The following is a 27,285-nucleotide window of genomic DNA, read 5'->3' as shown; positions in this document are numbered from 1 at the left end:
TAGCTCCATTCAGTTTGAGTCGCGATCTACTCATCCATGAATGTATTTCAGAAAGGCACGAATAAAGATTTTCATTACAATGCTTCTCTTGGGATAGTGAGACTACTAATTGAGTGTCGTCTGCATAGGTTACTATTCTGATCCCAAACGAAGTAACCACTTCCTCCAGTGGGGCCATATACACATTGAACAGAGTAGGGCTCAATGAAGAGCCCTGAGGGACCCCACAATGAAGGGGGGTAGGTTTAGAGTGTACATTGCCTTCCCAGACCTGAAAGGTTCGGTCACTCAAAGATGTGAGCCATAACAGCGCTGTGCCCGACACTCCCAGGTTGGTCAGGCGCTGGATTAAGATCCTGTGGTCCACCGTGTCAAAGGCTGCACTTAGATCCAGGAGGATCTCCACAGCTGATCCTCCTGCATCTAAGATACACCTTGCCTCCTCAACCACAGCTATCAGGGCAGACTCCGTGCCCTGGCCCGGACGAAATCCAGTCTGGGAGTTGCATAGTAGTCTGTTAGTTTCCAAAAAGGATGAGCTGCTAATTAGCAATTTTGCTGAGACCTGGTAGCAATGAAATTGGTCGAAAATTGGCCAGCTCAGACGGGTCCAACTCTGGTTTTTTTAAAAGAGCTTTTACCGTAGCCTGCGTCCAACTGGGAGGCACAATTCCCTGGGTGAAAGAGGCATTAAGTAGGTCTGTATCCAAGGGGGAAATAATGGCGGAGACTCGTTTCAAGATATACATAGGCGCGCAGGGTCACAAGGGGAGCCACTTTTCATGGAGGTCAGAGCTTTTTGGAATTCCTCCCTAGATACTGGGACAAAGGCATCCAGGAGGGGGGCGGGTATAAGAGTATTTGATCGCACAGGATCAGATGCCGAATCGCTTTGCGGTAAGGTATTTAATATATATTGAATTTTACTTTAAAAAAAGCCCGCTAATTGGTTACATCTAACTCCCGACGCGTCCTGCGCAGTCGGAGGATTAGGTAAGGAGATATTTTACTATCCGGAAAGCTTCTCTGGATGAGTTGGAAGAAGTTCTAATTTTCTCCTCAAAGAAATAGGCCTGGGCCTTTTTCAGGGTTAATTTATAAGTCCTTATCGCTGCTCGATAGTCCGCTTTGGCATGGGAGGACCAGTCTTTCCTCCACGTGCGTTCCAGTTTTTTGCAGATTTTCCTTAGATTTCTAAGTTCTGGTGTATACCATGGTGATTTGAATACACTGCTCTTCTTTCCAATTCTTTTCCTAGGTAGGACAGCGTCAAGGGAGCTGTTCAGCCAATTGGAAAAGTTTTTGTCCGCCTCCAAAGGGTCTGGGTCAGAGAGGGGAACTGTCTGCTCCAGACTGAGGGTCCATCTCTGTTGAGAGCTTGGACCATTCTCTCTCTAGTGTACGAGATACCAGAACGCATGGAGACTCCATACTGGTTTGCCAAGCAAACGGGACCAAAAAATGGTCGGACCAGGGTAAAGGCAGGGGGGGAACTAGATTCTAAGTGTACAATGTTTGTGAATATAGGATCTAGAAGATGCCCTTTGGTGTGTGTGTGGCATCTTTGTTTTTAAGATTCAGCTCAAGAGATTGTAAATCAAGCTTGAGACCCATTGCCATCTTATCACCTGGGTCATTAAAAATAAAGTTTAAGTCCCCTAATAAGATGAAATTGGAAGCTGTGGCAGCAAGAACAATGGTGGTCTCTAATAGGGACCCTACAAATTGGCCTGAGCTACCCGGAGGGCGATAAACCAGAAGGCCTGAGACAGATTTGTTCGGGGTGATTTGTATGCTAAAATGTACGCTTTCACAATCAGAGATGCCACCCTCTGATATCCTGCAAACAAACTTGTCTCTGTACACTATGGCTAGTCCACCACCCTTCCCGTGAGACCTGTGTTGACCCTGAAAGAGAAAACCCTGAGGGAGCACACTAACAATGTCTGACTCTGAATTCGGAGACAGCCATGTCTCTGTTACTAAACAGTATGTCTAGTTTAGCGTCCTGGATCAGTAGGTTAATTTCCAGTGAATGTTTCGGTAAAGACCTACAATTTAATAGAGCCATACTGAGGTGAATCGAGGAGTGTGCAGCAGATTTTTTCTTCGCTATCGAATAAGGACAATGGTTACATTTCGACTGTGGCTCATCTGGCCTGAACGACAGGTGGCAACGGGGTTTTTTCTTAGGTCTCAGCTGAAGAAGCCTTACACGTGAAAAGGTAATGCAGTGTTTAGAGGAAAAGACCAAGGTCTCTGGCCCTAGGACCAGACCGGCCCAGACGGGCTTGCCTGTGGCGCGCCTTCGGTGCGCCCGCCCGCTGTGTGGGCGGGAAATGACGTTCATTCTATAGTGCCTGGGCCCAAATCGGCCGCAGCACTACTAGATCGCTAACCTGTTCCTCCCTTAAGATGGTGCCTGAAATCTGCGAGACTTATGCACCTCCTATAGGCCCATATCTTTGCTGAACGCAGAGCCCAAAATCCTAACCAAGGTCCTCGCAAATAGGCTTAAGCCAGTTTTATCCACACTGGTCCACCCGGACCAATCGGGCTTTATGCCCCACCGCAACACGGTGCTCATCCTCCGCCGTCTTCATGGAGTGCTGGGACGCTGTCACACTATCCAGGAAGATGCAGTTGTGGTGTCTCTGGACGCCATGATGGCATTCCACACGCTGGAGTGGCCCTTCATGATGGCAGTCCTTCAGAAATTGGGCTTTGGCCCTAGCTTTATCGGATGGGTGCGTCTCCTTTATTCCGAGCCTCTGGCCCAGGTCACAGTAAATAATAAAACCTCTAAGGTTTTTGCCCTAGGGAGGGGGACGCGACAGGGGTGTCCCTCTCACCTTTGCTTTTTGCCGTTTCTCTGGAACAACTCGCTGCCTGGATCGGACAGGATCTATCTCTGAAGGGGATCTGATGGGCTGATGGATGGGAGGACAAGATTTCGCTTAACACAGACAACATCCTCCTTTACCTTACTTTCCTATACGCCCTACAAAACTATCCGTACTTGGTCCCTCAGTCCTCCTTTGCCCCGCATATCCTTGCAGAAACTGACACTGGGATGGTTTGATGGGGGGCATAGCGCTCCCGGACATCCGTAAATATTATTGAGCGGTACATCTCTCGGCCATTAACCAGGGCACCTACTGCGACGGGAATGACCCGGGATACGGAATGGACAGGTGGCTCCTTCCGGGCGGGAACATTGAGGCTGCGCTTTACTCTAGGCCTGGCGGGTACTCATGCAGACACTTAGACGCTTATACACGCACTCACAGTCAGTATAGAATAGCTTCTGCCCCAGAGACCTTTTCCGTCCAGATAATATGGTTCCTAAACATCAGATATCAGATATGATAGTGGTACAAGTTGATCTGACATGCCAGACTCTGTCTCTTTCCGCTGGTGTAAATGTCAAGTCCCCTGCACCCTCCAGTCATACGTCATGCACACGTCATGTCGCTGCGCGCGCATCCAGGCCTCAGATTTCTGCTGACATTGCAAGATTCTGCTTTTGTTGCCACCCACTTATGACACTTACATGTGACGTTTCTAGCACACACCTCTATGTTCACGCCTAGTTCACGCCTTCTAATTACGTATCACTACCACGTGTGTGTCTTATCTTGTCTCTCTCAGCTGTTACGCCTACTGTATTGGTTTCTATAATATGATTTAAGTATATAAGCTATGTATTGTCAATAAAATATGGCTCTATCCCTTCCTGCACCCCTGTGGTGGCAGGAATACGATATCCGGTCTGGTACCATTCCTTTTTAAGGAATAAAACCCCTAAGAACTCTAACACCACGGACTCTGTCTCTTTCTTTCCGATTGAGTTATTATTGATTAAGTACTTACCTGCATAGAAATTAAGACGGTAAATCAAATATTTACCACAACACTACCTTACCGAACTAAGAAATGTGCTGGTTCCACTTGTGGGGTCGCTACTTGGTAGAGCTAAGGGCGGGATATAATCTGTCATGAATGTGAATAGATTCTAAAGGAGTGTATTCTTGGATATACAACTGTTGTGTGTTTGGGGCGGACCTCTCCCCGCTGTGGGCCCACCTCACAATTGGATATCAGCGGGAGAGGTGTATTGCGCCAATTTACGCCTGGTATCTTCGTAGCGAAGAGACGAGGAAGACACTAACTTTCAATTTACCAATACTTTGAGAGTAACAAAGGCACTGTAGAATCATCAGTAGTATTGTGGGAGGCCTTCAAGACCGTGCTCAGGGGGGAGGCCCTTTCTGCGATCGCCGGCCGTCGTAAGGAGCGGGAGGCACAAATGATAAACATGGAGAGAGAACTTCTTGTGCTGGAAAATGCAGTGCAGACGAATGGCGACCCAGGGACTATACACCAGATGCAACTGAAAGCGGCGGAATACAAGGCCTTGGCCACTGACGCCGCTAAGACTCTAGCGAGAGACGGGGGGGGGGGGGGGGGGCAGAGACTACATGACCAAGGAGACAAGGCGGGCAAGCTCATAGCCTGGCTAGACAAAAACAGCAGGCACAGAGAGTGGTCGCTGAGCTTAAAGCTGAACCGGGAGCCGTTATCACGGAACCCTGTGAGATAGTCATGAAGTTTGCGCGGCACTTCAAAAAGGTTTACACTAGGATGTCTGATCGGCTGGAGAGGACTCCATTGCCTTACTAACTGACATTCGGCTACCTACTCTCTCTGAGGCCGAACGGGGCGTTTTGGAGATGCCACTCAGTCGAGGAGCTGGGTTGGGCTATTAGGGATCTTCTACCGGGGTAAGCCCTTGGGCCCAATGGTCTTCCGATCGAGCTGTACAAGCTCAAACCGGATGGACTTGGCCTATACCTCAAACGTATGTTTGACGAGAGTAGGGAGAGGGGTGTTCTACCACGAGACCAACGTATAGCCACAATCGTGGCCAACCCAAAAGAAGGGAAACCGAGAAATGAAAATGAACTTATAAAGCGCATGGCTGCCCGGGAGCGTCCCAGCGCTATAGAACAGGGAACAACTGAGGAGAGCACCGCTAATTAGGGGTCCTGGGGAAACAGGAAAGTCTTGAGAAGCTTTCGAAATCTAGAATGGCTAGGTTCAGTTCGAAGCCGGACAGGAAGAGCATTCCACAGAGTGGCTGCATTAACTGAGAATCGGAGTCCCCCTGTTAGGGCATTCTTAACTCTCTGGACTTTGGCTAGATTACCATGATCGGAGCGAAGAGTTCTAGTGGCCTTATAAGGATAGATAAGACTCCCTAAGATAGGGTGCCCCTTCCCTTGTAAGGACTTATGAACAAGGCAAGAGGACTTTAATTTGATCCTCTCCCGTATTGGCAGCCAATGAAGGGCTCTACGGGCAGGTTTGGCTGAGGATCTAGAGGAGGTGCCAGTAGGCAGCCTAGCCGCCGAATTCTGGACACGTTGGAGAGTATTAATGGTGGTTTCTGGGGCAGCTAGGAAAAGAGCATTGCTATAATCTAATCTTGACAAGATTAGCCCTTGAGTAAGCAGCTTTCTTGAGTGAGCTGGTAATAGAGGAAGAATCTTACGGGCAGATCGGAGTAGGCCGAAGCGCACACCAGCTGTTTTTTTTCGCATGAGTCCTAAATGACAGGTCTTGCTCGAGCCAGACCCCCAGACTTTTTAATTCGTTCTTTGGGGTGGGAGGGACTCCCAAGCAAGAGGGCCAAATGGCACTAGGTAGAGATGTTAATTGATGACCTAGGAGCATGAGCTCTGTTTTAGCTCCATTCAGTTTGAGTCGCGATCTACTCATCCATGAATGTATTTCAGAAAGGCACGAATAAAGATTTTCATTACAATGCTTCTCTTGGGATAGTGAGACTACTAATTGAGTGTCGTCTGCATAGGTTACTATTCTGATCCCAAACGAAGTAACCACTTCCTCCAGTGGGGCCATATACACATTGAACAGAGTAGGGCTCAATGAAGAGCCCTGAGGGACCCCACAATGAAGGGGGGTAGGTTTAGAGTGTACATTGCCTTCCCAGACCTGAAAGGTTCGGTCACTCAAAGATGTGAGCCATAACAGCGCTGTGCCCGACACTCCCAGGTTGGTCAGGCGCTGGATTAAGATCCTGTGGTCCACCGTGTCAAAGGCTGCACTTAGATCCAGGAGGATCTCCACAGCTGATCCTCCTGCATCTAAGATACACCTTGCCTCCTCAACCACAGCTATCAGGGCAGACTCCGTGCCCTGGCCCGGACGAAATCCAGTCTGGGAGTTGCATAGTAGTCTGTTAGTTTCCAAAAAGGATGAGCTGCTAATTAGCAATTTTGCTGAGACCTGGTAGCAATGAAATTGGTCGAAAATTGGCCAGCTCAGACGGGTCCAACTCTGGTTTTTTTAAAAGAGCTTTTACCGTAGCCTGCGTCCAACTGGGAGGCACAATTCCCTGGGTGAAAGAGGCATTAAGTAGGTCTGTATCCAAGGGGGAAATAATGGCGGAGACTCGTTTCAAGATATACATAGGCGCGCAGGGTCACAAGGGGAGCCACTTTTCATGGAGGTCAGAGCTTTTTGGAATTCCTCCCTAGATACTGGGACAAAGGCATCCAGGAGGGGGGCGGGTATAAGAGTATTTGATCGCACAGGATCAGATGCCGAATCGCTTTGCGGTAAGGTATTTAATATATATTGAATTTTACTTTAAAAAAAGCCCGCTAATTGGTTACATCTAACTCCCGACGCGTCCTGCGCAGTCGGAGGATTAGGTAAGGAGATATTTTACTATCCGGAAAGCTTCTCTGGATGAGTTGGAAGAAGTTCTAATTTTCTCCTCAAAGAAATAGGCCTGGGCCTTTTTCAGGGTTAATTTATAAGTCCTTATCGCTGCTCGATAGTCCGCTTTGGCATGGGAGGACCAGTCTTTCCTCCACGTGCGTTCCAGTTTTTTGCAGATTTTCCTTAGATTTCTAAGTTCTGGTGTATACCATGGTGATTTGAATACACTGCTCTTCTTTCCAATTCTTTTCCTAGGTAGGACAGCGTCAAGGGAGCTGTTCAGCCAATTGGAAAAGTTTTTGTCCGCCTCCAAAGGGTCTGGGTCAGAGAGGGGAACTGTCTGCTCCAGACTGAGGGTCCATCTCTGTTGAGAGCTTGGACCATTCTCTCTCTAGTGTACGAGATACCAGAACGCATGGAGACTCCATACTGGTTTGCCAAGCAAACGGGACCAAAAAATGGTCGGACCAGGGTAAAGGCAGGGGGGGAACTAGATTCTAAGTGTACAATGTTTGTGAATATAGGATCTAGAAGATGCCCTTTGGTGTGTGTGTGGCATCTTTGTTTTTAAGATTCAGCTCAAGAGATTGTAAATCAAGCTTGAGACCCATTGCCATCTTATCACCTGGGTCATTAAAAATAAAGTTTAAGTCCCCTAATAAGATGAAATTGGAAGCTGTGGCAGCAAGAACAATGGTGGTCTCTAATAGGGACCCTACAAATTGGCCTGAGCTACCCGGAGGGCGATAAACCAGAAGGCCTGAGACAGATTTGTTCGGGGTGATTTGTATGCTAAAATGTACGCTTTCACAATCAGAGATGCCACCCTCTGATATCCTGCAAACAAACTTGTCTCTGTACACTATGGCTAGTCCACCACCCTTCCCGTGAGACCTGTGTTGACCCTGAAAGAGAAAACCCTGAGGGAGCACACTAACAATGTCTGACTCTGAATTCGGAGACAGCCATGTCTCTGTTACTAAACAGTATGTCTAGTTTAGCGTCCTGGATCAGTAGGTTAATTTCCAGTGAATGTTTCGGTAAAGACCTACAATTTAATAGAGCCATACTGAGGTGAATCGAGGAGTGTGCAGCAGATTTTTTCTTCGCTATCGAATAAGGACAATGGTTACATTTCGACTGTGGCTCATCTGGCCTGAACGACAGGTGGCAACGGGGTTTTTTCTTAGGTCTCAGCTGAAGAAGCCTTACACGTGAAAAGGTAATGCAGTGTTTAGAGGAAAAGACCAAGGTCTCTGGCCCTAGGACCAGACCGGCCCAGACGGGCTTGCCTGTGGCGCGCCTTCGGTGCGCCCGCCCGCTGTGTGGGCGGGAAATGACGTTCATTCTATAGTGCCTGGGCCCAAATCGGCCGCAGCACTACTAGATCGCTAACCTGTTCCTCCCTTAAGATGGTGCCTGAAATCTGCGAGACTTATGCACCTCCTATAGGCCCATATCTTTGCTGAACGCAGAGCCCAAAATCCTAACCAAGGTCCTCGCAAATAGGCTTAAGCCAGTTTTATCCACACTGGTCCACCCGGACCAATCGGGCTTTATGCCCCACCGCAACACGGTGCTCATCCTCCGCCGTCTTCATGGAGTGCTGGGACGCTGTCACACTATCCAGGAAGATGCAGTTGTGGTGTCTCTGGACGCCATGATGGCATTCCACACGCTGGAGTGGCCCTTCATGATGGCAGTCCTTCAGAAATTGGGCTTTGGCCCTAGCTTTATCGGATGGGTGCGTCTCCTTTATTCCGAGCCTCTGGCCCAGGTCACAGTAAATAATAAAACCTCTAAGGTTTTTGCCCTAGGGAGGGGGACGCGACAGGGGTGTCCCTCTCACCTTTGCTTTTTGCCGTTTCTCTGGAACAACTCGCTGCCTGGATCGGACAGGATCTATCTCTGAAGGGGATCTGATGGGCTGATGGATGGGAGGACAAGATTTCGCTTAACACAGACAACATCCTCCTTTACCTTACTTTCCTATACGCCCTACAAAACTATCCGTACTTGGTCCCTCAGTCCTCCTTTGCCCCGCATATCCTTGCAGAAACTGACACTGGGATGGTTTGATGGGGGGCATAGCGCTCCCGGACATCCGTAAATATTATTGAGCGGTACATCTCTCGGCCATTAACCAGGGCACCTACTGCGACGGGAATGACCCGGGATACGGAATGGACAGGTGGCTCCTTCCGGGCGGGAACATTGAGGCTGCGCTTTACTCTAGGCCTGGCGGGTACTCACTCACTGGGCCCACAAAGCACTATGTCCAACTATGGCATATTGTCCAGCTTAAACTGGGGTGGGCCAACACTCTTACAATGGCTACCCCGCTATGGGTCTCAGACAGGTTGGGCACTCTAGGTCGCACCAAAGGGTTCCGCAATTGGGACCTAATTGAATATCCCACATTAAAGACCTATGGGGTCCAGACGGAGTTGTGCCATTCGCCTCGCTCCGACGCACTTACGATATCGCACAGACAGAATATTTCCTGTACCTGCAGGTCAGGCACTCCCTTCAGACTAATATCCCCTCAGGGACCCAGCCCCCAGAATCCTCCCCCTTGGAGGATAGGTTGCTAGATGGCCACCTCCCAGAACACGCCATTTCCCTCGCATACAAAAAACTTATTAACAAACTCTCCAGACACATTACTAACTCTCAAAAGAAAATGGGAGGCGGATGGCCTAGAAATAGATGACGAGGATGGAGAGGTGCGCTTGCTCCCCCTTAGGAAGTAGCTATATCAGCCAGACTTGGATTGATCCAGCTGAAAATTCTCCACCGGGTTTACGTTTCTGGCACTAGACTGATGGGCTGCAGTGAGGATGGACTCTGTAGGAGGGGGTGTGGGGAGGTAGGAACCTTCTTCCACATACTGTGGGAGTGCCCAGTGCTGCAGATTTATTGGAAACAGGTACTCCGCGGTGTACAGGAAGTTTGAGGAGTGGAGCTGCGACTGGAGGCGAAGAGAGGCCTTTTGAACATCTGGGAGCCCACAGACTTGCCATCTAGGGGGAAACTTTGGGCGACGCTAGGATTGGCAATCGCGAAGTGGAGCATTGCTAAGCTGGGGGGGGGGGTGTAACACCTCCGAAACTCAGTTCCTGGAAGACTGATATGGACTGGTGCATGCTCCAGGAGAAGACATTGTATGTGGCACAGGGGTGCCCCCGAAAATAGGTAGCGGTGTGGTGCAACTGGAATGACTATAGAGGTAACATATGTGAGCCCCCCCCCCAAATCGCACCTATTGACAAATTCTCCACCGGGTTTACGTTTCTGGCACTAGACTGATGGGCTGCAGTGAGGATGGACTCTGTAGGAGGGGGTGTGGGGAGGTAGGAACCTTCTTCCACATACTGTGGGAGTGCCTGGTGATGCAGATTTATTGGAAACAGGTACTCCGCTGTATACAGGAAGTTTGGGGAGTGGAGCTGCGACTGGAGGCGAAGAGATGCCTTTTGAACATCTGGGAGCCCACAGACTTGCCATCTGGGGGAAACTTTGGGTGACGCTAGGATTGGCAATCGCGAAGTGGAACATTGCTAGGCTGTGGGGGGCGGGAACGCCTCCGAAACTCAGTTCCTGGAAGACTGATATGGACTGGTGCATGCTCCAGGAGAAGATGGTGTACGTGGCATGGGGGTGCCCCCGGAAATGGGTAGCGGTGTGGTGCAACTGGAATGACTATAGAGGTAACATATGTGAGCCCCCCCCAAATCACACCCATTGACGAGCTGTCTACATTGTGAACTGAATTTGTAATGTACGGCTATGAATATTCCAATATTGAACATGTTCTGTATGCTCTGTGTTTTCCTACGGTACTAATGTGATTACTGTATTCTCTGCTTGTGCTGATCACCATTTTCTTTAAGTTACTAATACATTTTTTTTTTAAAAAAACAATAGTCTCAGCTTGTGTCTTGGAGAAGGTGCAAACCGGACAGCTTAATGATGCCCGTTTATATACAGAGATCGACTAAATTCAGACACCTGTGTAGTTAGAAACGAAAAGCGGAAAAGCACCGCAGGAGTGGTTTTAGATGTCGGCCATTTTGTAAGAGTATGCAATATGTCGAATGCGCGGTATTTGCGTTAAGAATGTATGCATTCGAATAGGACGGAGAATAATATTGATGAAAGCGCTCCAATTGTATTTAGTATGCCACGTAGTATATTAATACAGTGGAGTGTATAATGAGATACAATATAAATCCTGGCGCTGTTTACTTTTGGAACTTATGTGGGTCCTGGAATCCTGGGGTTACATCAGTGGCCTGCGGATTGCTGGATTTACCAGATACTTCATTCATTGTGGGTCTGTTCGGCTATTAAGGAAGTTAATCTTCACGTGGTACTGAGTTTCTTTGGAGAAAGTTTTACCTCTGGCCAGCATTCTACAGTTGCCATAAGGCCTGTACCTGGGATTGATTAGATAGAAGCAGAGAGAGTGGAGTGTGTCATGTATCTGACATAGAAATACGCATCTGGTGATAAGAGACCTTCATAGGGTGATATTCCATTGAGGAGCGAGCTGGAGACGTGATATGTCATAGGAAAAAGCTGAAAGACCAGGATTGTTCTCGCTCCTCCTCACGGATAGAGTGGTCGCTCCCTGTGCCCCTGACCTCAAGCTGGTATCGTAGCGCTGCTCTGCTAATATCTCTGTGATTCTTGAATTGCTTTCACCTGCTGTGTGCCTCGTGTAGCGCTTTGCCTTATTAGCGCTATAGTGACTCAATTTGGCTGATTTTAACTTTGTATGCGCATTTGCCTAGAGCGCTCCGACCTGCTCCTCCCCCCGCCTCCATTTTGTTTGTTTATCATCCTCCTCGTGTGCCCGACCCGCCTCCCAGCTGAGACGCCCTCGCCCCTCCCCCTCCACTTTCCATATATGACAGGAGTTCCCGCGCGCAGCGTTCACGCGCAGCGTCCGCGCCCAACCCGCGCCGAAGGTGCGCCAAAGGTAAGCCCGTCTACGCCCGTCCGCGCCTGGACCGCGCCCAGCGCCAGAGCCCCTGCCCCTCGCATTACCTACGATGCCACCTCCCTCCTAGCCCTTAACCCTGGTCGCGCCCCCAACTGCGTCCTAGCCGCCCCTGGACGCACCCATGGACCGTTCTCCTGCTTCTCCTGCAAATTTAGCGGCACCGACAACATCTCCGCTACGACCACACCACAGATTCCCGAGCCCAACCACCTACAATGCATCCTTCTCAACACCCGCTCGGTCCACAGGCACGCCATTGACCTTTGGAACCTTCTAGACACCATCTCTCCTGACGTCGCCTTCCTAACAGAAACATGGATGAACGCGCTTCCTCCGCCCCTGACATCGCCATCGCTCTCCCTGATGACTATAAGATCACACGCAAGGACCGCACCGACCATACTGGAGGAGGAATCGCTATCGTCCACAAGAAATCAATCCGCATCTCAACCAGCTCCGACGCCAACCTCGCTAACTCCGAACACCTTCACTTCCAGATCCACATCGACCCCAAGACAACCCTCAGAGGCACCCTCCTCTACAGACCACCAGGACCCCGCGCAAAATTCAGTGAAGACATCACGGACTTCATCACCCCACACGCGCTCCCCTCCAAAGACTACATCCTTCTGGGAGACCTCAACTTCCACCTTGAAAAGATCAACGACCACAACACCGCCACCCTCTTAGACAACCTCGCCAACCTCGGACTTAAACAACTGGTCACTTCCCCCACCCACATCGCAGGTCACACACTCGACCCCATCTTCACCTCCAGCAACCATGTCTCCTTCAGCCACACTACGGATCTCCTCTGGACTGACCACAGCTGCGTTCACTTCACCTACAACAAGCCGAAACCCATCATCCACCTCCAACCAACTCTACAAAGAAACTGGAACAAAATCACCACGGATCAGATCTCCACATCGCTCCTTCGATCCTCCCCAGTCCTCTCTTCTAACGCCAACGAAGCCGCCTCCAACCTCACCCTTTGGCTATCCAACACCGCCGACACCTTAGCACCACTGAAAAAACGTCAACACAAACTTGGCAACAAGAAGGCCTCATGGTTCAACGATGATCTCAAAAAGTCCAAGAAACTGTGCCGCTCCCTTGAAAAGGCCTGGAAAAAAGACCCATCCACCAGCAACAAGGACGCCTTCAAAAGCGCCACCCGTACTCACCACCAACTGATCCGAAAAGCCAAGAAAACAGCATTCAAGGATCGACTTGACGACAACGCCCACAACAGCAAGGAACTTTTCAACATCGTCAAGGAATTTTCCAACCCCTCGGCCAACTCCAACGACATCACCCCCACTCAAACCCTCTGCGACTCCCTAGCCTCTTTTTTTCCACAACAAGATTGCTGACATCCACAACAGCTTTGACAACCAACCCGGAAGCCAACCCACCCTACCATCTGCTGACCATCTTCCCCCCGTAAACACCCTTAACGCCTGGAACCCAATCTCCATTGAGGACACCATCCGCCTGATGAATTCCATCCACTCTGGATCCCCCACAGACCCATGCCCTCACCACATCTTCAACAAAGCAGACTCCGTCATCGCTCCGCACCTCCGAGACGTCATCAACTGCTCCCTCAACTCCGCTACCTTCCCAGAAGACTGGAAACACGCTGAACTCACCGCCCTTCTGAAAAAACCAACAGCGGACCCCACCGAACTCAAAAACTACCGCCCCATCTCGCTTCTCCCATTCCCGGCCAAAGTCATCGAAAAAGCCGTCAACAACCAGCTCGCCGCCTTCCTCGAAGCCAACAAATCACTCGACCCCTCACAATCTGGCTTCCGAGCCAAACACAGCACTGAGACCGCCCTCATCGCAGCAACAGACGACATTCGAACTCTACTGGACAAGGGAGACACAGTCGCCCTCATCCTCCTCGACCTCTCTGCAGCCTTCGACACAGTCTGCCACAGCACCCTTTTACAACGCCTCAAAAACATCGGAATCCAAGGAAAAGCACTGGAATGGATCACCTCGTTCCTCACCGGAAGAACCCAGAGAGTCCGCCTCCCACCATTCAAGTCCGAGGCCTCTGAAATCATCTGCGGCGTACCTCAAGGATCCTCACTCAGTCCCACCCTCTTCAACGTATACATGAGCCCCCTCGCGGCCATCGCCCGCCAACACAATCTCAACATCATCTCTTACGCGGATGACACTCAACTGATCCTTTCTCTCACCAAGGACCCCAGCACCGCCAAAACTAACCTACACGAAGGAATGAAAGAAGTCGCCGAATGGATGAAACAAAGCCGTCTGAAACTGAACTCAGACAAAACAGAAGTCCTCATCCTAGGTACATCCCCCTCTGCATGGGACGACTCCTGGTGGCCGGAAGCCCTCGGAAAAGCACCCATCCCGACAGACCACGCACGGAACCTTGGCGTCATCCTGGACTCTTCACTCTCAATGAACAGACAAGTCAGCGCCGTATCCTCTTCCTGCTTTAACATTCTTCGCATGCTCAGAAAAACATTTCGCTGGATCCCCTCCGAAACAAGGAAAACAGTCACCCACGCTCTAGTCACGAGCCGACTGGACTACGGAAACACCCTCTACGCAGGTACCACCGCTAAACTCCAGAAAAAACTACAACGAATCCAAAACTCCTCAGCCAGGCTCATATTAGACATCCCACGCAACGAACACATCTCTGGTCACCTTAAAGACCTCCACTGGCTACCCGTCAATAAGAGGATCACTTTCCGACTGCTTACCCACGCACACAAATCACTCTACGACATCGGACCAGATTGCCTCAACTCTCGACTGTCCTTCTACACCCCCCCCCCCCGCCAACTTCGCTCTTCCAGCCAAGCCCTCGCCACTGTACCTCGCATCAACAAGACCACCATGGGAGGCAGATCCTTTTCATACCTGGCTGCCAAAACATGGAACTCACTCCCCGCTTACCTTCGCCTCACCCAGAATCACCTAGCGTTCAGAAAGCAGCTTAAAACGTGGATATTTGACAAATAATCGTCCTCCCCTTCCTCAGCGCCTTGAAACCCTCTGGGTATGTAGTGCGCTATACAAATTCTATGACTTGACTTGACTTCATTGAGGTTTACATTTGTTGTTGACAAATACTGTGATCTTAAAGACACAAGTAGAAATCTGCTTAGGCATATTTTTTTTTTCAAGACAGGAGGCTATCTTTATCTTTTAAAATGATTCACTACAAAAGGTTCCAGTAGTTTAGATCTTTGAAAACATCCCAATAAACTTAGAACTTTTAATTCCCATGTCCTCCATCTTCTTCCTCTGTTGTTTGCAGCTTCTGAGCAGCTGAGTATACTATGTGAATTTATGTCTGTTATAGGTTGATGTAATATTATAATTTAGATTGCTAAGAAATATGTTAATATCATAATATACGTAACATCCTAATCAAAACTAAACATTTATTTATACCCATAAATTGGGCTATTTCAACATAGTCCTTATCACTCTATTTAATATTAAATTGCACTATAACAGACAAATTCACATGTTCAAATGCAGCGAACAAAACAGTAAGAAGATGGAGGACAAGGAGTTTTTGTGGGACTGAAAGTTCTAAGTTTATTAGGATGTTTAAAAGTTCAATATTGGAAGCTTTTGCTAGCCTCCTTATCTTTAATAAAATTGTGATTTTTTTATTCGCAATTATCAAGATTATGATAACTTTACATACAGTGAATCGAAGTGGTATCGTCTTCCAAGTCTGTGACCATCCTGAGCGCTTGTCTGGATCAAGCCCTCTTCCATGACCCTCTGCGGAAAGCTGTATTCAGAGTTTTCTGTGGTTTACAAATATTCGAACCGCTCAGTACAACAGCGCTGCAGAAGACGTCATTCAGGATGGGTGTTTCTGGTAGCTTTAACATTTTGTTGTAGTTTCAATTTACAAATTGTTTTTTATTTTAATCCAAACCTTAGTTATGTGAATAATGTAGGCATTCAAGCTGAGGTAAATATAGTCTTTGCATGTGTCAATTCATATTTAAACAAACTGCTTGATTCTGTTAATGATGACATTTACCAGTGTTTTAAATGAGCTATTCTTTTTCAGTGGTGGGCTGCAGCTACCACAGTTGTCACTCGAAATTTTCATTTCACCGTTCCAGGAAGGGACACTTCTGCTAAAGTTTCAGATTCGGTAAGTTATTAAAATGGTCACCAGTGTTTTTTTGTGTTCACATTAGTAATGTTTTAATTAGTTGTGCATCATTAATTTTGAGATTAATAATATAATTAGTCTTGCTGTCTTGTCAAGATTTGGTAAAATCACCAATAGGAGACAATATTAATAAAGTAATCAACTTTAGAGCACCGTAACTTTGAGGCTGTACCTGATGCAGTATTGTTTTGTGCACACCTTTATTCTAAACATGATAGGACGTCTTTCTGCCTAGTTGGATCAGTGTAAGAAAAAAGTACTTGCATGAGTATTGAACTTTTGAGCCAGCAGTTGCAGTCTCATGTCCCCATGCGCTCATATCTCAATACAAGCGGTCAGCCAGCTAGCTACCAGTGCGGCAACTTCTTCTACCGACAGACAACAGATTAGTTTCCGGCACTTTACCATGGAGTAAGAAGATTCCAACTCCCGCCTTTTAATGGGGGTGTTTAGCTAAAAAAAAACAAGTAGCTGTTCTAGACTACTTAAGTTTTAACTTCTAGTGGATGTACCAATTAAAACATCTTCCTTTTGTCTACACACAGGGCTCTGTTTTCTCCTTAAGTCTGGAGTAGTGCAACTCAGAGAGCAGAAGCCCGGGTCTCCAGGGACCCCTAGTAACAGCATGTGGTAGTGCAGTATAGTGCACCTAGCACTGTATGTTCCTATCCTGGAACCTCTAGTAACAGCCTGTAATAGTGCACCTTAGCTCACTTTGCACTGACACTGGCTGTTAATGTCCTATGTGGCTAATCACTTATAAGGTACCAAAGGCGAGATCTATTGGCTATACCAGTGCTTGTTAAAATTCTGTGAGCATTTTCCCTACTGTCCTGAATTTTTTGAACTGGTTTCAGCCTTTAAAACGGGGTGTGCTTTCAGAGTAGCATTGTAAATAAATCCTGCAGTACTCTCACAATCTTCAAAGTTCATTGGAACAAGCTGCATATTCTTCTGCATCCCAGCAGCTACAATGGATTCACAGGATTGACTTTCATGGCATCTGTTTGCCACCTGTTCAGCTCACTTCTTATGTTCATTTTTGCAAGTTGTTAAAAACAGTGCCCTTCTTTTCCTGATCTACAAATTCTTTCTGGGAGATTCCTATACTAGTAGCAACCATCTTTTTTCTTCAAAAAACAGTCTGATGATCCGTTAATTCATTGAAGAGTATGCATGCTCCATGTTAAATGCAACTAAAGTATTTCAGTTCTTGCTTCTAGAGTTGAATTCACTAAGTGGGGCACTACATGTTTTTCACAAATTGTGGCTTCAAATAAAGTTAAAAGAGTGAGCTCTGTTCACTCCTCTGCTGTTAGATCTGTTTTGTTTGGATCCAGTGGAAGAAGCTACTATGGATGTGGTGCTGTGTGTGAATGTATCTTCATAGAGAGTTGACGATATTCCTGCTTGAAGTTCCTTTTTCTCTCTCCAGGAAGTGTGTGACATGGGAGACTGGCTATTGTCAGCACAGAACACTGCCTCAGCATCTTGTACTCTATGCATGAGATCTTTTTTGATTGTCATAAACATAGGATGTCCACATTTTTGTGGGGTCCCAGAGCACATTTAAAGTAGCTAAAACATTTTTTTTTAAATTAAATATATTATTGCTTCTTTTCTTTGTAAAACTCTGGGCATGCAAACGTGACAAACAAAAGGGTGTCTAAATTTATAAGAACGTTTATATCATAATTATTTATAAGTTTATACATTTTTTTGAAAATTACCTCAAAACAGTTCTGTTTGGTTGCAGGGTCTCTCTTGTGCTGCCCTTTTCAGCCTATATGGCTGTTTTTTATTTTTAAACCCTCCTCTCTTTTTCACTGACTATTAACAGTAGATCATGCATATGTTTTAGCAACGGCTATCGGTGTCCCAGTTTACTTAGTCTCCCAGTTTACTTAGTCTCCCATCCCATATCGTCCCCGTTAACTTTTTTTCCCCCATTCCTCTTCATGTTTATAGGAAAGAAGCAGGAGTGGAGTGCAAAGAAATGGCAGCACTTTGTGATATTATGTAGGGTGGGCAATATTATGTCTATACTTTTAGCACCCTTACTTCCCCACCTTTCTTCACCCTCCTTTACTCCTAGCCGAACTTAACCATATTGCTAACAGTTTCCTTAATTCTGTTTTTAATAGGTCAATCTTCTTTGTTTTTACTTTAATTCAGTTGCATTACTTTTCATACTTCACCTTCCAATAATCTAAATTTAATTTCATTAAATCTTTATTTTATTCTGATAAGTTCTTACTGTAACACCAACCCTAACCAAATTCTAGAAAAGAAAGTATTTTTATTGCAATTAATCAATATGAGCTCAAACCCAATCCAATGTGTATCTATTGAATTACAATAAAACGGGTAACCTTATTGAAATCCTAGCACTAATCCCAACTCTGTAATTAACCTTATTGAAATCCTAGCACTAATCCCAACTCTGTAATTAATTTAATTAAAATTAAGTTAGTCTGTTACATTAATTCTTACCTTGATCCTACATTAAATGTTATACACTTAATTCTATCAGTAATGCCAACACTGCCCATTTTTATTATTATTAAATGTATTCATTCTGATTGTAATGTTATATTATTTTAATGGCAAGGCTTAATTTAAATCAAATTAGTCCTCAGGCAATTACAATATTATTAACCCATACTCTAAATTAAAGATGGACATGTTAATTTACTGGTAATTTATTGTTTATTGAACCGTATTAGCGTAGTAAATTAAAGTTGCCTTAAATCCCGTTTTCTTCATGCTGTGGGTGAGGTGATGGTGTACCTCTGTAAATGCTAACTAAATGAAGTTGGTCTTAGAGTAAAGGGCGGGCAATTATCTTATAGTAAAGGGCGGGCAATTAAGAGCCAGGCAGCCTATAGTTATTTGTAAGACCGCCACAGGGGATATCATCCGTACTATCTGACATCTTCCAGTTGCAAGCGGTTCAGCTCTCTCGTACTGGAAGAAAGCAGTCCCCCATTGTACTCCGATTGAGAGCTCGTCTTCTCTGATTATGTAAGGAAGGTGTTTTTGGCTGCTCGGGTGAATGGTAATCCGCACCATCGCAGGGTGTTTCCAGGATTTGTTCCTCCAGGCTCCCATAGAAAGAGTTGCATCCTTTTTTTCCCTAGGAAGATGCAGTAACCATTTTGGCTGTAGTCAGTTGATGACTTGTGGTCTTTCTCTTTGTGATTCTGTTATTTGATTCTTATGAATTTAGTGGGACTGTGTACAAAACTTCACAATCTAGAGACTGAGTCTACTCCTATCATCCGCATTGTCGGTTTGGCTAGCCCACAGCACCACTTTTGAACTTCTAAACCTCCAGAGTTGTAGATGCTGTTGGTAATCTTGAACATGGCCACTCTTATTCACAAGGAATTTGTGGAGACCGATCTAGCCCTTTGTTTGTCACTTTTGCATGCGCAGAGGATTAACAAAGAAAAGAAGTAATAATGCATTTTCAAATGTGTTTTGTAAAGGTCTAATCCTTTTTTTTTTCCAGTTTTTTATTGCAAGTCAATTCATTACATGTTTATAGGATCACAAAACCCAAAAAAAGAAACCATAGAAACAAAATTTATAGGAAGAGACATTACAGTTCCAGAGGTGCTCATGGCACAAATACACAATATTATAGGGCAATAAATCATTAGCCTAACAAAAGCAGACATTCTACCCCTCTAGTTCCCCCTGAATCCATTCTGCACTGGGGCCCAGATTTTCTCCCCTAAAAGTCTTTTCCTGCGTCCTTTCAAAGCATAAATGGCTTGTTCGAGATTGTATTTAGCTAACAGCTGTGCCCTCCAGGTATAAAATAATGGAGGGTCTGGGTTTATCCACTCTTGAGTAATGTAGGCACGATAGATAGACATGCATATAAATGTCAACTTTTTCTCAGCATCTGATATATTTTCAGAAGATACCCCTAGCAATAGCTCCGCAGTCAAATTTACGGATCTCCCAAACATTAAAGACAAAAAAAAATTGTATTTCAGAGAGAACATGTGATAGTTTTGGACAAAGAAAAAACATGTGTGTTGCATCTGCCGCCTCCAACAAGCATCTCTTACAAGCTATAGTTGGGAAGGCTCCCCATTTGGAGATTTTTGCTGGGATATGATATAAATCAAAAACGGCCATGTAATGTTGAGTTCGGGATCTACTCGTGAGAAGGATAGAATTAGCCATCAGAATGGAGTCTTTAATCAGCACGTTAGTTAACCCCAGATTCGATGCCCACCGCTCTTGCACTAATATTAAATCATCCGGACAGACTGAGATCAGCAGATTATAAAAAAAGCTTATCTTTCTTTTGATATATAAGGATTCGATGAGGTGAATCTTCTGAAGACCTGCGCGTTCGGCAGATGATAGAGTTTTAAAGTAATCGTCAAGAAGGAGGGAATGTGATCAATCGATCAATCGGACACCATTTACCATTCGAGGGAGTGGAAGGTCCAGTATCAGCTTGTGCCCGTGTCAAGTACAGGTAAAGCAAAAAGAGGGTTGCTGAACTGTTCCTATGGAAAGAGAGGAATTAGGTATGGCTGGCGTGACCGGAGGTGTACATATAACACCTTTGGGCATCCATTGTGTTGGATGTATTTGCCTCACACACCCAAAAGGGTGTCATGCTTCATCATAGGCGTTGCTCCTCGTCGGGGAGGCGGTGCAATCCCCGACGGGCTCACCTTGGAGAGTGGCTCTTTGGCGGAGATCTTTTGTATCCAACTGCCTTATGGTGAAGTGCGGGTGTGTGGGTAGGGTAGCAAGTTGCCTGGAGGAGTGATTTTAAAATGTAGCAGGGGGTGCCGGAAACCACTTTATTCTCGGTGTCCCCCTACTGCAATTAAAAGCGTGAATCTAGCTCGCTAGGTATCAACAGGTTAGGTAAAGTGATCCTAGAAGAGACTAGAAGAAGGATTGGTCGACCTGTTTCTCGCGTGTGGCTGTTTGCCCGCGATTCATCACCTAGTAATGGTGAAAACTATATAAAATAAAATAAATTAAACAACATGCTGGTGTCATGTTTGTAGTGTGGGTGTAGTTTACCTCTGTGGTTAATCCTATGCCTAATGGTCGGGGATTACATGCCACATGAGTGTTCGGCGGGTCGGTACATCGGGGTTGGACCTTTGGATGTGGCTCAAACTTCCCGTGTCCACGCGAATTCACCTACCCATCACCGCCGAGCTCGAAAGTCAAATTTACGGATCTCCCAAACATTAAAGACAAAAAAAAATTGTATTTCAGAGAGAACATGTGATAGTTTTGGACAAAGAAAAAACATGTGTGTTGCATCTGCCGCCTCCAACAAACATCTCTTACAAGCTATAGGTGGGAAGGCTCCCCACTTGGAGATTTTTGCTGGGATTTGATATAAATCAAAAACGGCCATGTAATGTTGAGTTCGGGATCTACTCGTGAGAAGGATAGAATTAGCCATCAGAATGGAGTCTTCAATCAGCACGTTAGTTAACCCCAAATTCGATGCCCACCGCTCTTGCACTAATATTAAATCATCCGGACAGACTGAGATCAGCAGATTATAAAAAAAAGCTTATCTTTCTTTTGATATATAAGGATTCGATGAGGTGAATCTTCTGAAGACCTGCGTGTTCGTCAGATGATAGAGTTTTAAAGTACGGTAGTAAAGTATTCAAAATTTGGGATATTAAACTTCGCTTGTAAATTCTGAAAAGAAATTATCTCATCATTATGCCATAGATCATTAATACAGTTAATCCCTTGTTTAGACCACTTTACCATAATATGATCCCTAAAAATGGCAGGGAAAATATGCTTAGATGTTAGCGGGGTATACTTGGAGATTTTTGGAATCTCCAAGTATCGCTTAATGATCTTCCATACCCGATATGCTGCTACTACTATCTTAAATTTGTTTTTTTTATAGTAACTCGGTTCTATATTTTTCAGCAAGCAACCACGAGCTTCTTCCCCTAGAGGGATTTCATAAATAGATGGAGCGTGTGCTTCATAAATGGGGGCTTTAGTTCCAATAATCATGGGACTGATAAACTGTAGTATTGATGCTAAATAATAGAACAGAAAATGTGGAGTACTCCATCCCTCTCTAGCCTTTGGAAGAGTCAACTTCGTAAACGCTCTACGGTGACGCTTGTATCCCCAGAGAAATCTTGCGGCCATTCTCTAATTGTTTAAAAAATTCTATTGGAAATTCAAGAGGTATAGTCCGAAAAAGATATAAAAATCTTGGCAGTATTAACATTTTTAATACATTATTTCGACCATGTAGGGACAGATGTAGATGGTCGATACGCTCCAGAGTAGTATTTGCCTTTTTAAGAATAGGGGTAACATTGAGCTTGGGAATGTCAGAAATCGGGGTAGTTAGCTTAATTCCCAAGTAGATTGCCATATTTACTGTATTGAGACCTATTGGTGGATTCTGACATACAAAAAGAATTTGAGTTTTGGAAGGATTTAACTTATATCCTGAAAAGGCACCGAATTGGCCCGCAATGTCTTCAATCTGTGGCATTGCCCTTATAATATCTGTGGTAACCACCACCACATCATCGACATAAGCCAAAGCTCTATAAGAAGTACCTGCGACCTTCACTGGCATTATTTCTTCATCTCGATTTAACCGGTTAAGATAGGTATCAATATAAATAGAGAAAAGCAGTGTCAATGCTGGGCAGCCTTGTCAGGTACCACGAAAAATAGGAAATGGGGTAGATTTGGAGGGCCCAAATTTGACATAGGATGTTGGTGATTGATTCAACGCTTTTAGCGCCCCAATCATTTTTGGTCCAAAACCCTTTAAAGCCAGGACATCCCACAGGTAGGGCCATGCCACCCTGTCAAATGCCTTCTCGGCATCCAACAGGGTGATTCCTATAGATGTATTAGTGCCCTGCGCCCAGTCCATCAGACTGATTACACTTCGTACGTGGTCTGCTGTATCCCTATTAGGTATAAACCCATGTTGCCAGCGTGAAACAATGGTGGATATCACTGAAGACATGCGAGTGGCTAAAGTTTTCGAAAACACCTTGCTATCGGCGTTTATCAGTGATATCGACCTGTACGATGCCGGGTTTAGAGGTGGTTTGTCGTTTTTAAGAAATGCCATTAATGTTGATTGGTTCCACGACAACGGTGGAAACCCTTTCTGAGCTTCATGGAATGTAGTCAGTAAGTCTTCCTTCATAACATCCCTAAAGGTCCTGAAAAACACGAGAGGGATGCCATCTGGCCCCATTGCTTTTCCTGTAGCCAACGAGAGTAAGGCTACTTCAATTTCTTCCCATGTGATGTCAACTTCCATGGAATGACTGAGAATCGGTCAATTTCGAAAAATTGGTTTCATCAGCAAAATTCAAAATCATTTCAGAGGAGTATGCCATGCCATGCCATATAAAGACCTTGTATTTGCCAACAAAGATCTAGTCATAGTAGGAGAGGTCGTGGATCAATGCTGGACTGATCATGCACTAGTCCCACTGTCTATCTCTTTGCCTGGCTCACTAAGGACAGGTGATCCAGGTGCCACTAAGATCAGTAGGCAATGGTCTCGTCTTCTGAAACATCCAACCAGACCTACCCTGCTGCTCAGACCATTTACGGTGAAGGATAGTGTGGATAAAAGTTATCAGGTCTTTTGCCAGCAGATTGTGACATCTCTGGATGAATTGGCTCCTTTAAGGAAAGTGAGGGACAGACCCAGAAGAACTAATGCCTGGTTCACTGATGATCTTGGACAGCACAAACTCCGCTGTAAACAGGCGGAACGACTTTGGAGGAGAGACTATAGGGAGGCAGATAAGGTAGCATATAAAGCGACCTTGCAGGAATACAAGATTCAGCTGAAGAAGGCCAATGCTCAATTTTTGGCAGACATGTTGGCCAAGGCCCCTAACAAATCGCAGGCATTGTTTAAAGTGGTCGACAATCTAGCCAATCCACCTTGTACTGCTCCGGCTATCCCGGTCTCCCAGAAATTGTGATGCTGTGGCCTCTGCGTTTGAGGAGAAGATTAAGAAAATTCTGAGTGGACTTCAGATCTCCGGCCAGCCTACATCTTCTTTGCCCCCCCTCGCAGAACCTCCTCCCGCGGAGACCCAGTTGTCCTGCTTTCCTAGTCCTTCTCTGGAGAAATTCTGCCTTCTGGCGAACGGTGTGTCTTCGGGATCACCACTTGATCCTATGCCCCATAAGATCTGGAAGGCATTTCAAACTGAGCTGTTTCCACTGCTCCACGACATTTGCTGCCAGTCACTGAGCACAGCAGTAGTTCCAGATAGCTGGAAGAGGGCAATTGTTACACCATTGCTGAAGAAGGCCTCCTTGGACCCTTCAAGCCCGGCCAATTACAGGCCTATTTCGCTTCTGCCTTTTATAATAAAGGTTGTGGAGAAGTGGGTCACGAAAACACTAACCAGCTTTCTAGAAAAGAACTCCTGCCTGGATACATCACAGTTCGGCTTCAGGCCGGCTCACGGCACAGAGGCTGCTTTGGTCACCGTGTTGGACGATCTACGAGCGCGTGTCGACATGGGCAAGTCAGCATTCTTAGTGCTGCTTGACATGTCCGCCGCGTTCGACACGGTGGACCATGCAGTACTACTGGACCGTCTCCGGAATACAGGAGTAACTGGCCTGGCCTTGAGATGGATAACATCTTATCTCAGTGACAGACAGCAGGCAGTGGCACTACCACCCTTTCGCTCTGCCATGCAGCAAGTGGATCAGGGTGTCCCCCAGGGGTCGGCGATCAGCCCGATCCTGTTTAATCTGTACTTGCGACCTCTGGTCGCCCTGATAAAGTCATTCGGCATATCTGTCATCAATTATGCCAATGACACTCAATTGATTTTTTCATTTGAGGGTACCAGGGCAATATCGAGAGACACCTTCCACTGCTGCATGGCGGCTACAGCAGAGTGGCTGCGAGCCAACTCGCTTCAATTTAATGGATCCAAAACGGAGGTTCTCCATTGCTCCCTAGACCGTACCCCTCGTTCGCTTCCGGACGATTTTTGGCCCACATCTATTCCAGGTACGGTAGAGGCTGCTGAGTCGGCCCGTAATTTGGGAGTTCTGTTTGAATCCAACCTGCAGCTTGATGCCTCTGTGAATAGAACTATAGCGGGCTGTATGGGCTTACTTCGTGCCCTACGTAAGATCTTACCGCTTCTTCCCAAGGAGGCAAGGGCAGAGGTAGTGCGCAGTTCTTTTCTTAGTCGATTAGACTACTGCAATGCACTACTTCTGGGAGCACCAAAAACTTTGATTCTAAAGCTTCAGAGGATCCAAAATATGGCGGCTAAATTGGCTCTATCCCGTCCTCGATCTGCCTCTTCCTCTGGCGCATTAGCTGACCTCCATTGGTTACCCATCCAAGAGAGAATTTCCTTCAAGGCGCTCTGTCTCGTCTTTAAGGCCTTGCACGGACAGGTGCCGATACCGCTCCAAAACCTTTTTTCCTGGTACCGCGCTGCCAGACCCCTAAGATCCTCCTCCGCGTTTCTGGTGACGGTCCCCAGGATCAATAGAGTGAGGATGGGTGGCCGTGCTTTTAGTTTCACGGCTGCCACTCTCTGGAACACCCTCCCGCTGGCGCTGAGGTGTAGACAAGATTTCATCCCTTTTAAAAAGGACCTCAAGACCTTTTTGTTCCCCAGAGCAATGTAATGGTAGCATGCCTGCAGGATAGACGCAGTCTCAGCGCCAGGATACCCTTTGGGTGGCAGCCGCGCTTAACAAGTAAATAAATAATAATAATAATCCTGTTTATACAGCTAGGAATAAAATTGGCGAAATACAGCAAGTATTTGATCTGATTGTTTATGAACCTGGCCTGCCACATCCTGTATTGCATTAATGGCATTTAGAGTTTCTTTCTCTCTAGTTCTTTTTGCTAAGATCTTTCCTGAGTTTTCTCCCATTTCGTAGATCTGCTACCTAAATGTCGCAAGATGTTCTGCCAGTTTGGTTGCAAATGTTTCATAGACCTTTGATATATATATATATATAGCGGGCTGTATGGGCTTACTTCGTGTATATATATATCCAATGTAGTTTTAGGTTTTAGTTTGGTCAATATCTTGCGATGTAGAGATAGCTGTGACAAATTTTTCCTCCCATTCTCGTACTAGATAAAAATTTTGATCGGATTTTTCTCTAATGATTTTTTGTTTCCAGATTGCATAAGAGTGTCTCACCGCGAATCCCTGCCTTAAAAGCATCCCAGATGACTTGAATGGATGCGCTTCCTCTGTTAAAGACAAAAAATTCCTTAATCCACTTCCTCATTACTTCTATATATGTTGAGTCAGCTTATAATTTCCGATCGAATGTCCAAGATCTTAAAGTTGGAGCAGACCCACTCTCTACCATAACCTCGATTAGTATTGGGTTGTGTTCGGAGATGATTCGAGGAAAGATTTCAAATGTAACATTATTCAGGAGCCCAGAGTTCTCAAAAAAATAATCAAGTCGTACTAATTTCTGATGAGGGTTAGAACAAAAAGTAAAACCAGGAGATAGAGTGTTTTTTGCATATCCCACGTCCATTAATCCATATTCCAGTACTAAGCCTCTTAATGCCTTATATGTTTTTTTTTAATACCGGGGTATGCAATATCTTGAGATATATCTACCCCCCCTTCTAAATGTAAATTTAGGTCTCCACAGAATATTACCGAGGGGGGCCAGTCCGCAAGTTCCAGACTTAAGTAATTTAATATCTCCGGATCGTCTGAATTTGGGGCATAGACTGAACATAATGTCAAGAGTTTAGTGTCTATTTGGAGTTCAGCTATCACCCATCTTCCATATCGATCAGACTTAATACGTTTTAAAAGTCCCAGTCCACGTCTCATAAGGATTGCCACCCCCCATGTAGTAGTGCCTTGTCTAGTACACCCAAGTAATTGCATACCCAGATCTTTAAACAGATTCCTATCATTCCACATGAGATGTGTTTCCTGCATACACATTATGTCTATTTTCATATCCTGTATGATTTGATTACAAATCCCCCTTTTTTCCTATTGTTAATGCCACAAATGTTCCAGGAACATATTCAAAATTTTACCATCTTCAATTAATTAGTAATACCCACATTTTTCCAAAACAGTATATCCACGATAATTGATACATGATTATAAAGACACAAAGAACAGTTATATTTACGTTCAACCTCATGGGCGTTATAGACATATTTCAATTTTTTTTTTTCCAGATAGAAAACAGGAAATGTGCACTAGAGCACCAATGACTTTGCAAAAAAAAGTTTTCTCTTTTTTCTTTCTCTTGACTTTACTTG

General features: G+C 45.8%; 1 protein-coding gene across 1 annotated transcript in view; it reads left to right on the top strand.

The window, feature by feature from the left end:
* Positions 1–27,285, top strand: part of SDHA (succinate dehydrogenase complex flavoprotein subunit A) — a 201,451-nt gene that overhangs the window by 19,819 nt on the left and 154,347 nt on the right. Inside the window, exon 2 of the mRNA XM_086950178.1 lies at positions 15,849–15,935. Within this exon, the coding sequence (XP_086806304.1) occupies positions 15,849–15,935 (87 nt within the window). The remainder of the gene's footprint in view (positions 1–15,848; positions 15,936–27,285) is intronic.

Source organism: Lissotriton vulgaris, unplaced genomic scaffold (assembly GCF_964263255.1).
Source record: "Lissotriton vulgaris unplaced genomic scaffold, aLisVul1.2 SCAFFOLD_220, whole genome shotgun sequence".
NCBI classification, from domain to species: Eukaryota; Metazoa; Chordata; class Amphibia; order Caudata; family Salamandridae; genus Lissotriton; species Lissotriton vulgaris.
This window is presented reverse-complemented; position numbering and strand designations above follow the sequence as displayed.